Source organism: Amphibalanus amphitrite, unplaced genomic scaffold, assembly GCF_019059575.1.
Source record: "Amphibalanus amphitrite isolate SeventyFive unplaced genomic scaffold, NRLGWU_Aamphi_draft 000494F_arrow, whole genome shotgun sequence".
NCBI classification, from domain to species: domain Eukaryota; kingdom Metazoa; phylum Arthropoda; class Thecostraca; order Balanomorpha; family Balanidae; genus Amphibalanus; species Amphibalanus amphitrite.
This window is the reverse complement of record NW_024881988.1, coordinates 416,553-434,294: the sequence shown is the minus strand read 5'-3', so window position 1 is coordinate 434,294 and position 17,742 is coordinate 416,553. Positions and strand designations below refer to the sequence as shown.

General features: G+C 46.5%; 1 protein-coding gene across 1 annotated transcript in view; it reads left to right on the top strand.

Annotated features, from left to right (window-relative positions):
- The window catches only part of LOC122392628 (neuromedin-K receptor-like), a gene marked incomplete at its 5' end in the record, with an annotated part of 77,140 nt that overhangs the window by 49,423 nt on the left and 9,975 nt on the right, over positions 1 to 17,742 (top strand). Inside the window, 2 exons of the mRNA XM_043387701.1 lie at positions 4,921 to 4,992; positions 7,963 to 8,088. Of these exons, the coding sequence (XP_043243636.1) occupies positions 4,921 to 4,992; positions 7,963 to 8,088 (198 nt within the window). The remainder of the gene's footprint in view (positions 1 to 4,920; positions 4,993 to 7,962; positions 8,089 to 17,742) is intronic.

Below are 17,742 nucleotides of genomic sequence, written 5' to 3'. Positions count from 1 at the left end.
TGACAGCAAACTGCGGGAGAATTTTACTGGTGCAGGATTGTGAGCGGAAGGCGGAAAGTTGTTTGTTGTTGACGCTTTGTTATTTACGTAAGATGTGTTCAGTAATTTATAGGCCATCAAATTATGACTCAAAATTTGATAATTATTCATCAAAGGCTCTCAAAGCTCTGAATATTTATCAGTTATGGTGAGATAATTAGAAAGTAATGATCCGCTTAAGTGCTGATAATGATGCAGTTGCACGCGTCCTCTCATCGTAACGTTTGCTTCAACGGGACTATACATCGTTTTTATTTGTTAGGTAAATATTTAATGTTACAAATATGGCCGAGCGAAAAAAAAGAAATGGCGAGCAAAGAAGCTTACCTCCTTTCTAAATATAGTGAGAGAAAATCTTCCTTGATCAGGAAACATGCGGAAGGGGAACGGACGTTCTCCTAACTCTATATTTGGTCCATCAGGTAGAATTTGAATGGGTTTCGCGTGTCCGTTCATTGCCAACTAACTGCTGCCCCCAGATATCAATCTAAGATTATTTCTATTCTCTCTCTCTCTCTCTCTCTCTCTCTCTCTCTCTCTCTCTCTCTCTCTCTCTCTCTCTCTCTCTCTCTCTCTCTCTCTCTCTCTCTCTCTCTCTCTCTCCCCCCTCTCTCTCTCTCTCTCCCTCCCTCCCTCTCTCTCTCTCCCTCCCTCCCTCCCTCCTTCTCTCTCTCTCTCTCTCTCTCTCTCTCTCTCTCTCTCTCTCTCTCTCTCTCTCTCTCTCTCTCTCTCTCTCTCTCTCTCTCTCTCTCTCTCTCGTCCCCGCCAAGGGTCACTGCCCATCTGATGACATTATACTGGACACGGAAGTCGACAATGGCACAGACGACCATTGGACATTTCCACGCACCTTTTGAACGCTACGGATCAGATCATATCAGTGGCGGCGGAATAGGGGGTGCAGGGGGTGCAGCTGCACCCCCATCGAAAAACATGGGGGTGCAAACATATCTTTTTGCACCCCCAAAATCCGTACAAGGGGCCCGTCGCACCATCCAATACATTTCTCCTGAAAACCAGTGATCGGGAAACGAACACTGATGTGGAATCATCCGGGATGTCCAATTATGGTCAGGAGCGCCCCATGCTAGTCTTTGGGGCCCCCACACCGGCTAGAAGTGTCCCGAGCCGCGTTTGCTCCACGCGGCATCTGAGGGCCCCCACGACGGCCTCAGAGGGCCCTTTTATGACGATCTCTGAGGGCTCCCACCTGGGGGCTTTGTCCCCTGGGGCCCTACTACGGCCACTAAGGCCCTCATGACGACCGCTGAGGGCCCCACAGAGACTCCAGGGCCCCAAGGAGACTCCAGGGGACACGCTGGCCTCTGAGGGCCCCTATGACGGCCTCTGAGGGTCCTTACGATGATCTCTGAGGGCTCTCACGACGAACTCTGTCCCCGGGGGCCCTATAACGACCACTAAGGGCTCTCATGACGACCGCTGAGGGTCCCACAGGACTCCAGGGGCCCCACTGGCCTCTGAGGGCCTCTATGACAGTCTCTGAGGGCCCTTGTGACGGCCCTAGACCCAACTCAAGTCTGAGGGCCCATTTGGCTTCAGACGGCCCAGCGACGGCCTCTGAGGGCCTCAACACAACCAGGCTGCACGGGCTATGCTGGCATCTGAGGGCTCTGCAACGGTCTATTGAGGGCCCTAACAACGATGGCCTCTAGCGGTCTTACCAAGGCCTCTGAGAGCCCTGCAAAGGTATCTGAGGGCCCATGAAGACCCTCAATATGGCCGAGGACCCTCATGACGACCTCTGATGATCCTCTCGAAGGCTTCTAAAGGCCCTCACAACAACTTTTGAGGACCCCAGGACGGTCCCTGAGGGTCTGAGGGCCCTGACGACGACCTCTCTGGGCTCTCACGATGGTCTCTAAGACCCAACGCAAGCTCCAAAGGCCCACACTGGCGACTGAGGGCCCCAAGACGGCCTCTGAGGGCCTCGATGCAGACAGGCTCCAGGGGCCATGCTGACCTCTGAGGGCCCTCTTTTTTCAGAGGGCCTTCTTGACGGCTTCTAGGGCCTAACGAAGGTTTCAAGGGCCAACGCTGGCCTCTGAAGAACCCTACGACGGCCTCGGAGGGTCTCAACTCAACGCAGGCAGGTGCCAGGAGACATGCTGGCCTCTGAGGGCCCCGCAGAGTTCAGATTCAGAGGATCCAACGTCCTTTGTGGACCTTACGAAATACGAAGGTCTCCGAGAGCTCACGCAGGCTCCTAGAATTCCACACTGATTCTCAGGCCCCATGTCGGCTTGTTGAGGCACTTTATCTGCTCATTGGTGCCCCGTCGCCGGCCTCTGAGAGTCTCAATGTCGGAACTTGTGGGGCCATGGGCCCTACACCGGCTTTTATGCCCCTACATCGACTCTTGGGACTCATGACCCATGAAATGTGAGTCTAAGCAGCTTCTAAGAATCCCCATGCTGGTTCTAGTAGCCGCCAGCCGAATATTAGGGCTCACACGCGAGCTCCTGGGACCCCGTGCATACCCCAGGGGTCTACCTGCCTCTAAGACCCCACACATACTTTTGGGGTTCAAACGTTTGCCCCTGAAGGCCCCACTGAGACCCCTTTCCTCTATTCAGTCCTCCATACCGGCTCTTTAGGCTAAAAATCGGCTCCTGTGGCCTCCATCCCGGCTTTGGAAAGCCTCCATACAGGCTTTTTTGGGGGTCCGATGCCGGTTTCTGAGAGCCCTCAAAAGACTTTCGAGCCTTTTCTGCCTTCTGAAAACTTTCAGCAACTTTCAAGGGACCGACCCTGATCGGGGGGCTCATTCAGTCTGGGGAGTCATGTAGGTCTCTGGAGGAGTCCCTATGTGGTCGGTTTCCAAGGGGCTTCTAAACACGGTCTTCTTGGAACGGTCTCGTAGGGCCCTCAATGGTCCTCTGCGGATCCAGAAAAGTGGTTGGGACGCTGCGGGTGGTGGCTAGACTAAAAGATTAGCCGATAAAAAACTAGCTGCATTTGCTTCCTTATATGATTTCATTATTTGAGACAGGTAGGTACACTGCAATTTCAAACCTTTTACAGAACTTGTGTGTATGGGGCTAGTTTTCCAAAATCTTTGTTTTTCATAAATCAATAAAAAAATCACTCAAAAAAAAGCTGAAGGGGGCCCAAAGCTTCCAGAAGGGCCTCTTGAGAAAACTTTGCACCCCCATTCAAAATTACCTTCCGCCGCCACTGGATCATATGATAAATTAGATCACACTGATAAATAGAGCCACCACTACGCGTCAGAAAAGACGTCACAATGGATGACTGTCGCAATGTTACGGCTGACTTTCGTGGAAATGAAGGTGTCTGCTGTCTAAGGCTACCGTAACACAAAAGTGGTAAACAGTTAACAGCAAGCACTCGAGTCAGAAAGTTCGCTGTGCCATCCTCGTGGAAAGCGTGGGATGTTTTTTTTTCTGATGATGAAGATCAACCATTAGCTGAATTTCTGGTCTTGGGTTGTGAGTGTGACGAAGGAAATATTTGTTTACTGTCAGACTCTCCAATTCCAATACCTAAATAACTGAACATCGTGAACTCAATGTAGTAAGCGATCGATCCATGAATTAGTCGTTTGTACGATATAATATCATTAATCAGATTTGATTAATGTCACAACTCAGCTGACACCGCCTCTTTGCCAAGATTGCAACAGACGCATCATGAAAGTTCAACTCACATTTTGCAGTAGCGAGTTAACATGTTAACCTGCAGTTAACATGTACGATACGAGTAGCCTGCAGGCTACTCGTATTGGTAGACCACTCAACGACGAATAGTAACCTTGACCTGATGGTAAAGACCTGTCAGCAACTGCCAGAGCCTAAAACACCAATCCTATCACGCCTAGAGGCTTCGACTGACGTCCGCTGAAATATGCGCGCTAGTCTGCAAAAGATTGGCCACAAAATTGCGCAACTTTGCGAACTGCATGAGTTTCCAGGCCGGGGCTGAATTATTGCTTTAGTGATGTGGATGGCTGTCGAGAACTGGGTTTGATTAAACGGCGTAGTCATGGACGCGTCAGCCACACGCAGAGGCAACTTTATTACTTCAGACCGTTCTGAAGGCGCAGTTATTTTCGACCTCAGGGCAACAGCTCAGACCGACTGATGGATCCATGCTATGGAGTAACTGCGCGTTGTGTTATTTTGTGGAGCGACTTGGCAAATGGCGCCATTGGCGACGCTGAGGATGCTTATAACGCGCAGTGCTTTGCTAGGCAACAGATAGATTGCGACGTCTTATTGGCACGGACGTATAAATAAACTTTATTTATTTATGCGTCCGTGCCTGTTTACAAGTGACGTAGAAACATTGTGGTATCTTAAAACAAGCACCTCGTCGTTGCAGTCATTTTTCAAAGATTTTCAACGATAAGCTCGGAATAAATTGGTGGGCTTGATGGTTATTAGTATTAGTATAAGTAGCGGTTCTGACTTTTTGTTTCCGGCTATAAATCTTTGAAATTTGAAGGTACCTACTGAGACCGTGCCTTTGGTCTGAAAGATGATGATGGTAGAGTTTCGGAAGGCGATTTAGTTTATGTTTTGATTTAATGGCACCTGTGCACGAGGCAGCTAGCTATGATCCCATGATTGAATGGTGTTTCGTAAGAGGTCTTTGCTCATAGCTTGCTGAATAATACAAAGGATAAGAATCATCTCTTGGGCTGGCTCTTCGAATCAACGTATACCTTATCCTCATTCATGTTGTTATGTTGGTATTCAGACATCTCTATTTGTACAAATATCCCTGACATTTATGTTACTTGATAGCTAGGTATCTGAAGTCTCAAATCCTGCTTCCCGACTTTATCCCGGCGTGATCCGTTTATATCTATTCTAACTGAATTGTTTCCTTCTTTTTCAGCCGTATTGCGACTACCAAGGTGTGGACCGGATCTCAAGAAACGTCTATTTCTACGCCAGAGTTAGCTGCCAGGTACGGTGTTACAAAAGAACTCAGCCCCCGTAATTCTCGGTTCAAGTGTAAACAGGTGTGCAAACTCGTGCCAGTGAACTCGAATTACTTGCCTGATAGTTGGATGCTGGAGATAGGCGCACTGCCTGACGGTCGATGCCCGTTTCCTGTCTATTTTGAGCTCGAAAGGCTGCCATTTAGTGAATGATCTGAGCCATTTACAGCTTGTTTGATGGTGAGCGTAATGACATTTAATGTAATAGCAGTGGTTAACACTCCGATAAAGCGACACATTTTTACCGCATTTCGAATGACCATTTTCGTCCGGGGATCATTTCGTGTGCGATAACGCAACACATGGGGATATAACTTCAACGAGGATTCCGCGATATGCGCTATCGTGGCTGGACCGTGAGTTTACAACCACTGGATTTGGATTGAATCTGTGCTGAGTGGAACAGCACTTTCCAGAAGGAATATAAAATTGTCTGACTATTGTAAAAAAGCCAAAGTTAAAGGGACCCTCCCACCTTAACATAAGATTTGAGTTGAGATAGCCAAAATGGGGTCCCTGGCTCACAATTACCGGTTTCGGCACTCACAACATCGAGAAATGCCTTAAATCGGAAATATTGAATTTCAAAATTGCAGCATTTTGATTCAGAGGGGCTAATGCTTAGGAATACCCCTCTGAATGTGTGACGTCAGCGCAAATATCTAACGATTTTTAAATGTTTGACTAAAACGTTTTGTAGCGCATATTTACGTCTTGTAGCACGCGGTGGTATATGCTATTTGCGCGCAACATCTGCTGCAAACGCCGCACTTCTTAACCCGCGCGGGGCTGGGGGGGGGTAAATTTTACCCCCCTCGCGAATTTTTACGATATCTCAAAAACGGCGGCGCGCAGCGCCGCCAAACTTTCAGTACCTTTTCTTACATCAATTTGACACGTTCCCTGAAAATTTGAGCGAAATTCGTCAGAAAATTTTTGAGAAATTGACGTTTTAGTGACGTCATGTTCGCCATTTTCGCCTCAAAAACGGCAAAAGTTCAAACGCCGCTAACATCTTCATTTTTAAAGGAATCAAGACGTAACAAAAAAGGATATACGTAATTTTACTTTGTCTATCAAATGGCTATCTCGGTTTTTTGAAAATTTTGGATTTTGGCCTAATTTTTTTCAAAAAACTGATTTTTTTGGGAAAATCATTATAAAATCCAAAATTTTGAGTCTATCGAAAAAACCGGAATATATGTCAGAGAAGTGGTCTATGTGCACCTACATACCAAATTTTAGAAGAATCGGTTCAAAAATGTGGGAGTTATTCAAAATTTTATGACGTCACGACACACAAAATTTTTGAAAAATGACTTTTTTGGAAGTTCTAGACCTCGTACGGAAACAAAAATAGCACCATTCGATTCGCCGTGAAAAACTGCATCAGATAGACACCTTTTCAGGCCTTAACAACCAACTTCAAAATTTGACCTCACTTGACCTGACCTTGACCTGACCTCGACCTGAAATTCATCCAGAGGTGGTCCATATCACTCATTAAGTGTGCCTATTGAATTCTATGAGTAAAATGACCCATAAAACATGTGTCGCACATGCCCTTTTCTATATTTTGTTTTTTGGTGACCTGACCTGACCTGACCTGACCTTGACCTTGACCTCTGAATGATATTGTATGCAACTAATATTGTCTTGGTAGCCTATGAAAACGTTTTGGGCGATCAGTCTCAGTCCATGACTCCATTCTTTGGCAACTACGGTGCAAGGCCGATACTGTAGAAACTTGCAATTTGTACCCTTGACCTGACCTTGACCTTGACCTCAAACTTTAAATTAAGTACATGTTTTTAGTAGTTCGTGATGAGAGCTTTCGATTGGCGTTTGAATTTTCCAAATCGGACCATTAGTTCGGGAGATAACAGGGGGGGGTAAAATTTACCCCCCCCCCCAGCCCCGCGCGTTCGGCTGGAGACCCCAGCCCCGCGCGGGTTAAATAAAGTCGCTAGAGATCCCAAAAAAAGTAATCAAAAGTAAAAGTATAATATCTTGAAAACCGGTGAATATTTTTCGGTGAAATTTGGTAGATATTCGTTTTCGCTCTTTCTGAACCGAGCGACATCACTTTCATGCCAATTCATAAACTTTTTTGAAGGTGGGAGGGTCCCTATATTGGTGATAGCGGGGTTAAGGAAACTTTTTATGGCAAAAATCACTCCTATGTGCGGCTACAAAGTCGCCTATTCTCTGTCCCCACCCCTACTACCGTTGGACTGTTTTCATGTCCTCTTCTAAATCTTGAGCTCATTGGTTTGTTCGGATGATCCTCCCGACTTCCTGTGGTCACATGTCCAGTGTGTGCCCTTCTCTAAACTGATCCTGAATGTCGCGCTCTCTTAATTCTCTCTGTTGATGAAGTTCGCAACTCTAATCCCCATCGTGTTGACTAATCTCTTATTCCGTGTTGACTAATCTCTGTCGCAGCAATCTGCTGGCAAACTCTCCAACAACTCTTACTTTGCTCGTGATCCACTCACTTCTCTAAACAATAGTTCTTCATCCGCGAAAGCTTCTGCTAAGTCGGTGGGTGACCGACGACCGCCACTCCAACTTCCCCGGGATACAGTCCCGGAGGAGTTGTTTTGTTCTTTTACCACAGTCTGTTAGAGTACCCGATGGCGGCATGGCCCCTAGTCCCTACTACTCCAACTCCAACTCCCTGCTGACCTCCATTCCAACTCGCTGGTGACCCCGCTCTACCATCTCGCTGCTGACCCCCACTCCCCCACATCCCCGCCTACCCGCGCTCTCCCACTCCCCGCGCTAACTCTCGCTCCCAAGCCCTTCGCACCCCACTCCAACTCCCCATCAACCCCCGCTCCCACTCCTTGTTAACCCCGCTACCACTCCCTGCTGGCTGCTGACCCCCGCTACCACTCCCAGCTGACCCCCGCTCTCCCCTATCTCCCCCGCAGTACTTCATCCCTCTGGTGGTGCTCTCGTTCTGCTACTGCCGGGTCGGCTGTGAGATGTGGGGATCCCGAGTGCCAGGAAACGCCGACAACCAGCGTGACGCCGTGCTCCTCAACAACAAACGCAAGGTCAGTCGTGAGGATGTTGCTCAAATATGACAGCACGAGATGATTTTATTGACGATGACGATGACAATAATGACGCCAACAATGATGGCCGAGATTTGTTTTTACTTATTTCACATCAGTAGGCCTAGGCCGATCCGCTACCTTCAACAACTATTTCGTGCCATGACGGACAGGTCGAAGTGGGAAATTTGGCAAAATTCAAAGTGACCTTAGTGGACATGGGCCCATTGTTTCTCATCCATAGTTTTGTTGAAAAGCTTACGGCATTGCCCGTATCGGTAGAGAAGAATTCAGGGGGGGGGGGCATGATCATTTGAAGCGGAAGCAATTTAGCATCTGTCAAAATCTGCTGTGAAATATACGACTCTTCGTTTATCGATATTCAAATGTGAACGCTCGCACGCATATTACAGCATTATGCAGCTGCTTGCTAGACTATAAAATGTAGTGATTGCTGCGTTGCGTTCAATTTCCGCACCATCACTGATGGCTAAAGCCTTTTCGCAGCTGAAAAATGTCTGGCTTAATTTCATCGATTTTAGTCTGTAGTCTGGAGCTTTTAGTTCTGTTTATTTCATGGAATGTACTTAGTAATACTAATGACTTCTAGGTTTCAGAATCTCAATTTACGGTTATTGCCTAATTTTAAGTCAACATTACTTTGAGCTGTATTGTAGCTGTCTGTTTTAGATACGGCAATAAGATACATAGCGAAACTTTGCTTTATCATTAATGCCTTAATAATGTTGTTATACGTTTGAACTTTGAAACTCTTTTTAATGCGCTTACGTTTGCTGGCAAAGGTACAAAAAAGCTATGAATGTTAACGCCAAAGCCACCAGCACAGTACATAATAATATGCTGCCCTCTTCCGCATCCCAGCTGCTTCTGGAGCGAAAATTAACTATTCATTAGATCCGTAATAGGCTTATCACGCCTTGTGAACACCAACATTATCATTAATATCCAATTATATCACCAATGTGAACTGTGGTCAGATAGTATATTCAAGACTAGCAGCAAAAGAATAGCGAAGTACCGACTGACGCTCTTACCGATATTGCTTTTGTAGATGCCTTGTAGAGATTAGGGCATTCTCTCGTGGCACCTGTTTTCCTTTTGCAGCGAATGCAGCAATCTGAAGCCGCCTTTCAAACATTTTTAGAGAAAGAGAAAGATAAATGACATAAAATTGACGCCTTAGCAGTTTACCTTTCGAGCAGCGAGTCGTGCCCGCATGTCTGCTCCATTCACAGCGAAGAACATTTATTCACAGCGAAGCCGAAAAACATTTGTCTGAGTGTGAGCTTCATTATCTTTAGATAAGACTGATGGGGGTATTGTAGCGGAAAAGAGCCAAGTAAATAGACAGATGAAGAAAGGTTGAGCAAGCGCATGCTAGGAATCATATTTTAAGACGAATTTCGCTTCTCACGACACCGAGGGTGATAAATTATCGGTTAATGTTGACAAATATCCTTGTGTTGCATCCTTTAAGCTTAAAAATTCCCGACTTTCGATGAAATATCGCGTATTTTTGGCAGAAGCAGAAAATTTAATGGAATGAAAGCTTATTGCGCCTGCTTTCCGTATCTTGCGTATCCGGTAGGAAAATAACGGGTCTCGAAATTTCGCCTCTGAATTCATACTTTGAAAAGCAAAACACATCCTGGTACTTTCCCCGTACGCTAGGAATCGATTGCACACGCTCCACTGGCATTGCCGCGGCAGAAATGGCGCCCATTTGCCATTGCGGCGTACTCTGGCGCCTGCCGGGTGCGATACCAGTGGTGTGCGGCCCGGCTGAGTTATGTCAATATTGATCATCGACAGAAAACACACACACACACACACACACACACACACACACACACACACACACACACACACACACACACACACCCACACACGCACACACACACACACACACACACACACACTGTCATATATCGAGCTGCCCACGTTAGATATTCGTTTGTGTTACTAATGGGTCTCTCAAACAGCACCAGCAAAAAGAAAAACAACCGGATCGGATATGCTGCGAATGGCGACTTCTGATTAAGTGTGCAGTATTGCAACGGTGGATCTAACTTAATGGAATGTTTGTTTACAATACTTTTTGATACAATACTTTTGTTCAATGTATTTCGAATCATTGATCTAATCGCAAAAGTGGTGTAGTTACTGCCAAGTGCAGTGTTATAAAACAATGTTTGTTTGAAAAAGAAAGAGACTTTATTTTCACACTCATTGACGATTCAACAATTGATCAAAATGCACCTGGTGAATAAACATGCTATTTAACTTGGCTTGAAAGTTGATCTTGCTTTTAGAGTTAGCAGTTGGAGTCTGGCGCCAACCCGGCCGTTCAGCGAATCCATTTTTTTAAACTGGAAATATTACACAAACAAATTTGTTACCTTGAATGGCATAAAGCGGGGCCATACTCGTATTGATGTCAGCCAACTGTTTTCGAAGCGAATAATTGTCAATACGCTAATAACACCGACCAAACTCAGTGGATACCTATGCATGTAACATACTATTAGACACCTGTCACCTATCATCAGAAATGCTATTATGCGCCAGTTATCAACACTCAACAATAAGACGGTCGTGCTCAGTTATTCGCAGGCCATGTCGCAGAACCGTCGTATTTGTATTGGTTAGCAGTCGGCAAAGTTCCATGTTTGGGGCCGCCGAACTCTGGACTATCAAGTTACTCTATTACGTTGATGATGCCTTTGATACGGTGTCATGTTGTCTGTTTCAGGATGTAAACATTTTCAATTTGGGTCAATTAAAGGGGCTAATGGGGCCAACACAATATGGCACAGCGTAGTACCTACAGCGTGCACTTCCTTTAATAAACATTACGCCGGAAAGTCGATGGATACGGACCGTGCTCGATTCTCGCCGTGTTTATTGAATGATATTGTAGTTCACTGCTCAATGTTCACTGTATGTGGCTCGACAACCGACATTGACACAATCAAGACGGAGATGCTCTTTACAATACCAAAATGTTTGACTGTTTCTTTTCAGTTATATAATATAGATGTCTGCGGCCTCATTATAATTAGGCCGCAGACATCTATTTAATTCTTGATTTTTGAGCTTGTTAAATATGTCGTCGCCATTGGTATTTAGTGATCGTGGCTCATGCAAAAGATGCAGCGTAAAGCATATGTTGGACATCAATTCAATTCAAGAGAAGCTGTTGCTTTAATTCGCTTTTTCACAGTGGATAATGCAGCGAGCTTTGATATCCTGGCTGGTGACTGGCATCTGATCATGCTGGTTTAATTTCCCTACATCAATGAAATGCTCACAGCCTTCCTGAGCGTCAAGTCTTGGAACAAACTACGTCGATGGACCGAACATAACATGAATTGTTAACTAGCCTGATCCCAATCTTGTCAGAGAGGCTCTGAGCCCGGCCGGCCATCTGAGGCTGCCTCTGTATATCTAGAACGTCATTCGCCATTCACCCGCGCCAAAGAGATACATTCCTTTGAAGGACAGCGTCACTGTAGTGGATGAGATGGTGCCTTTGGTACATAATGTTCCATTATACAACGCCATTATGACATCAAACAAAGCACTTTCGAATGTCTTACTTGTATCTGGTGTTGGCAGCTCTCGTGACAACAAACGCACGAGCTTGGGAGCTTTTCATCAGCCATCGGCACAACCAATGGCGTGTTAGGAGATGGATGCCAGTGCTGCATGCCAATCTCAAAGTGCATCACTTGGGGGCTAGCAACAACATGGCAGCGGCGCCTGACGGCTAGTGGACTGAGGGACCTCGGCGTTTTAGCCGGACAGTGACGATGGACTGCTTTCTTTAGTTCGCTGACAGCCGTAAGCCCCCGTCCCGCCCCGCCCCCGCCCACTTCCATTTCCGACCGTTCGCCCACGCCCAGGGTTACTTTTAAAGGGGGGGGGAAGAGGGGAATTTCCCCCCTTCGAAAATTCCGCTCCCCCTTTCAAATCGTGTCTGAACGGCTAGGGAGGGAAGGGGGAATTTCCCCCTTTCAAATTTATTTTGGAGCCCATTTTCAATCAATTCGCTATTCAGATTCTATAGCCATCGTTAATCAGATTCTCGTCATCAATCAACGTTGCTGGCGTTAAGATAATTATTAATTTTCAATTTTGGGTTCCATCCAACCATTTTACGTTCAGTGCAGCAGGAACTCCAGATTTGACCCGATACCGATCGGATAGTCGGTGGGACCGTCTCTTGTCTTGTCTCTTCCGTCTTTTCGCAATCACTGACATATCGGTACAGGCGTCGGCGTAGAAACCGGCGGGGGACGGGATTACCTCTCCGAACCAAGGGTGGATACAGGGGGAGGGGGGCAATGGGCCATGGCCCCTCCTTTGACGCAAAAAGAAGGTGACCCCCTTTTGGACCCCCTTTTATATTCTGTGTTCTTTCTCAGAAACGACCCATTTATTCACGATTATTTTCACTTTTTCATCGACGCCAAGGCCAGACATCTAAAATTTTTGTCCCAATATGACAATGGCCGTGTTTAACCATCCTCCAAACCGGAATCATTGAAGGAAAAACAACGTTAGTTTTGTCCCATAGGCATTAAAGCTTTGAGTAATAAATGACTTTTCTCTTTATGCAGCATTCACGTTCATCTGCTTTGCATGCAGAGCAGGGCGCAAAAAAAAAATGTACCTCATCACAGCCGGCTTTCCCAATGGAACTTTCACTGCTCACTAATACTAATAGTAATAATTCAAGTTTTGTGCTTCATTAGTTTTTGTTCGGATATCACTGCCCACCTTGTAGTTGTAGAGGTTGCAGTTTTGTAGCGCCGTCGTTTCTCTACATACACGACCACACAAAGAACTTTGGAATTGCTCGTTAACTGTAGCTTTTGTGAGCGTTTAAGAATTTCATGTTTTTTTGCTCATTTTTGCTCGAACAGTTTGACATCAATTACTCCTGACCTAAGGTGACCTAAGACTTGAAATTTTGTGCGAAGGTTTCAAATTGATGCCCGGTAAGGTACTAAAAATTTGGCGGCGCTGCGCGCCGCCGTTTTTCGCTTTTCAAGAAAACCCACATGGGGGCCAAAATGACCTCCAATCAGGGCGCGGATTAACCTCTCTCTTTAGAAAGGCGTTACTTAATGTTTGGCCGGGGTATACCTACTAGTTATTGATACCACTGATAGGTTGATACTACTGATTGGCATTTGCAAGGGCGCAGTCAAGTTGGGACCTCCCCCGCCCCTTACAGCCAAGGTAGGTGCGTAGGTATATTTTTTAGCAAAATTATTTTTTGGTAACCTTCCAAAATAAAGTGGCTGAAACCCGAGGAAAGAATAGGATTTGGGGGTAGGTAAGGTTCTGCGGGCTCCATCCTAACGAAAAACCTAATGGTATTGCCGCCCACCCCCCTTTCAGATGCCCCTGGATCCGCCTTTGCCCCGAACTTTATTCCCCCTCTCAACTTTTCCTGTAAAAGTAACCCTGCCCACGCCCCTTCTTCTCGCGGGCAACTCCCAAAATATACAAGATTGCAACATACAAGGACGTTTCGTACAAAATTGCAACATACAACACTCGTAACGCAAAACTGTCCGGTGAGGAGGTTATAAATTCCTCCACTCTGCCGCGGGCCGCTGAGCTGATGGCGCTGACGCAGTGTAGCAGCGGCTGCTGACCACGCCACGCTGATCGATCTTGATCAGCGCCGGCCGCTGACGCTACCGTCAGCCCTCGGGCCGCTGGCATTGTATGCTAAGCAAGCGTCACGCTAGATGTAAATATTGGCCTCCGGTCGGCCGATCGCTACCTCCGCTATATGGCCCACAGCGGCGAAGGCGATAAATTCGTCGCCGCTGCGCCGCTGTCGCCGCGTTTCTCGTTTGTCTCCGGTCGTTCGCTGGCGTCGTGATACAGATCCACGTGGCCTTTTTTGGACGACACAGCGAGCGGGCGCGTTACTCAGACCTCGGCGAGTCGCCGTGGACGGTTAGTCGCGGTGGGCGGTAAACTTAAGCGCTCCGGGGGTGATGGGTGGACGTTCTAGTGCAACCGGGTCAGCCCGCTGCTGCAAGATGAGCGCTTTATTGGTCGTTTTGCTACGGCCACTGGGCGAGTATGGAGACAATAAGGCGTCTCAAAGGCGCTCCTAGCATTACTGGACGGTGGTTATTGGGGATATCAGATGCAAGCGCTGCGCTGAGAGCGTTCGAGAGGCTGACGTATGTGCAGCCGACAGTATAGGATTTTATCATCGGGGAGGTCTCGGTAAATATAAACAGACACAAGTTGGTGGATCTCAATCGCAAACGTCAAAACTTTGCCACTTCCAGACCCCAGAGGTCAGAAACGTCAACAGTGCTGACATCTGCTGGAAAAGAAAACGGCCTCTATTTGATGATATCCATCTGGATGCTTCAAACTCAAGGGAATGCCACGGAATTGTGACACTTCATACCGAACTTTTGTCGTGAATGAGAATCGGCAATCGAGTCAATGTCGACTTTAAATCAAAAGTGGCATATGCCTTTAGACGATCTCTTGGTACATCTTCCGTGTGTTAAGGATCCCAGAACAGCAATATTTACAATTAACTCTGGAATTATCTGACAATCTTTCCCATGAAACGTCACCAGGGAATTAAACAATTGTTTGTTATTATGCCTCACGATTTTTCCAGACAACAAACCTTATTAAATTCACCCCTAAAATCAACCTACATAACCAAGACCGCCAAGCCAGTCGGCAGTCTAGCCCATGTCCTTCAGACACTTCCCAGCAATGATAGGTCATGGATCACCCTCCTCTTCCGGTCACGTCCTGACAAGATCGCCAGATCTGTCCTCGACGCAGGCGTCCAAGCGCTAACGACCATCGCTAACGAACGATAGGAGGATCTATCGGTCTGGCGGTGGGCAGACGACACAGGCTCTTGGCACCGCGCACGGATGACTGTTCGGGGAACATGGGTGTATAATTGTATATGGACTGGGACAACATTACCACGTTTTTACAACCATCGACGTGGTTCGCGGAAAGCTGATGATGCATGAGGGAGGGGAAGATGTAATGGTGGAGGGGGTCGTTGGTGACAAAATGACGATTAAGTTATCTATTGCAGATGAGGTCGAGCTCTAAAAATCCATTTTATTTTGTGTTGTCCGAAAAACACATGCTATGACATCGTGTTGACATCTTGCATAGCTAACGCGTCGAGGTATGTTCGGTTAGATTTTAATGATCATTTTGGTTTGCAACTGGCCATCAGATTTTGCGCTGAGGTATCCTGTACTGAATTCAACAGGACTGAGCTCCTATCGCGGCTCGGGGGGGGGGGGGCGGGGGGAGGGGTGAACCAGTGGCGTCGCTATTGCAAACTGGTGATGAGGTTTTTTACCGGATATCTTCTGAGCTCGACACAGTGCTTCAAATACAGTTGTGGATCCATGTTCAATATATGCTGCATTGGTGTCATGCTTTATGATATTCTGCAGTTGATTGCTGCTTTGATATAATTTCGCGGGAGTGAATATCCGCGTAGACGCAGCTATTCATCAGTTCTCACTAGCATCTGCACATAAAATTCCTGCTTCCAGCTAGCTCTTTGTGGTTGGTCTATTATCACCAAACTCCAGGGCATATAAGATGTTATGCTGAATTCATTCCGACGCACTTTGGAATTGCAAATGCGCCAAATGAGCCTAATCTCATGAATTACGCAAGTTTGAATCTTTGTGATGCCAGAATATAATTCCAGGTAGGGTGTAGGACTGTAGGTGTCAATGGAATGAAATGTTTATTTCCGGATAAATTATTCACGCCGTGGTTTGCTTGCATTTTTTATTTGCTAAATTTTCAATTTCTTACATTTGCTATCTAGCCTATAGGCTTGACTTTGTTTTAAACTCGGTGATCGTATTTCTTTAAAAGTATGTCTGAAGGTAATATTTATTTTTGACGGATATAAAAAACTAAAATAGACAACCAGTCAAACTTGTTCATCATTTCTCTTTTTAGGACACATTTTTACGTTTTCACGTCACTCGGCTTGAATTCCCTTTAGCTCCTATAATCTTCACCTAGTTATCTGCACAGTATGCTCGAGTGTTTCTGCCCCCCCCCCCCCCCCCGTCCAGCGGCGCTACTTGGGTTTATCCGCACAGTATTCTCGGCCGCTCCTCCCCTCGTCCAGCAGCGCTACTTTGGGCCTCATAAAACGGGAGAGCGTCAAAGCTGTCGTCGCTCCGGGCACCGGCTGGCCGCCGCGCCGGATCGTACCCGCTCTGCCTGGGTCTCGCCTGGGCCAATATGGCGTCTCTCTTCTGTCACCGCCGGTCCGCAATCTTGATAACCAGCGCACGCTGTCCTGATGACGCTTCCAGGATGACGGCCCTGCGCCGCGCCTATTCTCACCACAGCGCGGCGGTGTGACGCTTCGCCCGAAAAGCACTCGGACTGAGTAAGTCACGTGCTCTGTGACGTCAATTGTGACGTCATTCGACCGCAAAGTGGCCCCAGGCTATCTGTAGCTCTATGGCCTGGATCTGTGTAGCGACGCAGGTTGAGTGTTATATAGTTCGGGTCCTTTGATCTAGGCTAGGGATATGGAGCAAACTGATCAGCTGGTAAACAACATCAGTTATTTAGACGGGAAACGGTTAAGCTGTGTAAATGGTAGTGTAGCCATTGGCGGTGTGCTTTTGGATATTAGGACGGTGGTGTGAAATTAATTAGGTTCGTTGTCTGGGAAATTCTCGAGGCATAATATCCTGAAGCTGTTAAACTCGATGCTGACGTTTATGGGAATACCTGTCGCATATATTTAGAGTTAATTGTACCGCTTCAACATGTGTGGGAATAATTTGTAAAATTCGCTCATAACTTTGCAGGCGGTAAAGCTTGCCGTGTTTGATGGGAACGTTTTTTTCAGGTTAGCCCTCAAAAGTAGTTTTTCATCAGACTGCTTACCTAAGACTTTCCACTTGAACTGAGACTCAGTTGTTTGGACTTCCCAGGCCATAATATGCATGTCTGAAATGTGAAATTGAATTTTGAGTGATGGCAGAATATTGATATGTTTTCCTAGGTACATGCTCCTTGGACGTCAACAGCTGTGGCGTTCTGTGGTATGGGATGCAATAAGACATCATTCTTTTTGTCTTTACTGTGAGCACCCATGCTTCATAGTTCATACTGATACTTTAATTCGAAGATATGACACAAAATACAAAATAATGAAAAGTTACCTACGTCTTTTTCCTTCCGCTAGCGATGCACTTATGCAGACTAACCATTTACAAAATGGTTGGCACGATAAAAGATATCATCTAAATTTAAGAAATAACGGAAGTTATTTGATCAGATTTGATTCCGTCTTCACCTAGTCCTCATATGCGACCTCACGTCTCGCGGCTCACACTTGCATCTCAATGTTGTGAAGTAAGTGCATCGGTCCCTAAAATATCCTTCCAATCAACTGCTATAATGAATAAATCAACTTCTAATTCTCGGCTGGGTCAGCAACAGCGTTTGGATCGTCTAAAGGAAGCCTCGCAAGCTCTTTAATTTAATGGAGCAGCCGCCATCAGCGCCGTTCGACGTGCGCCATTATTTGAGCATCGGCCGCCGGTCCGCGCAATCAAC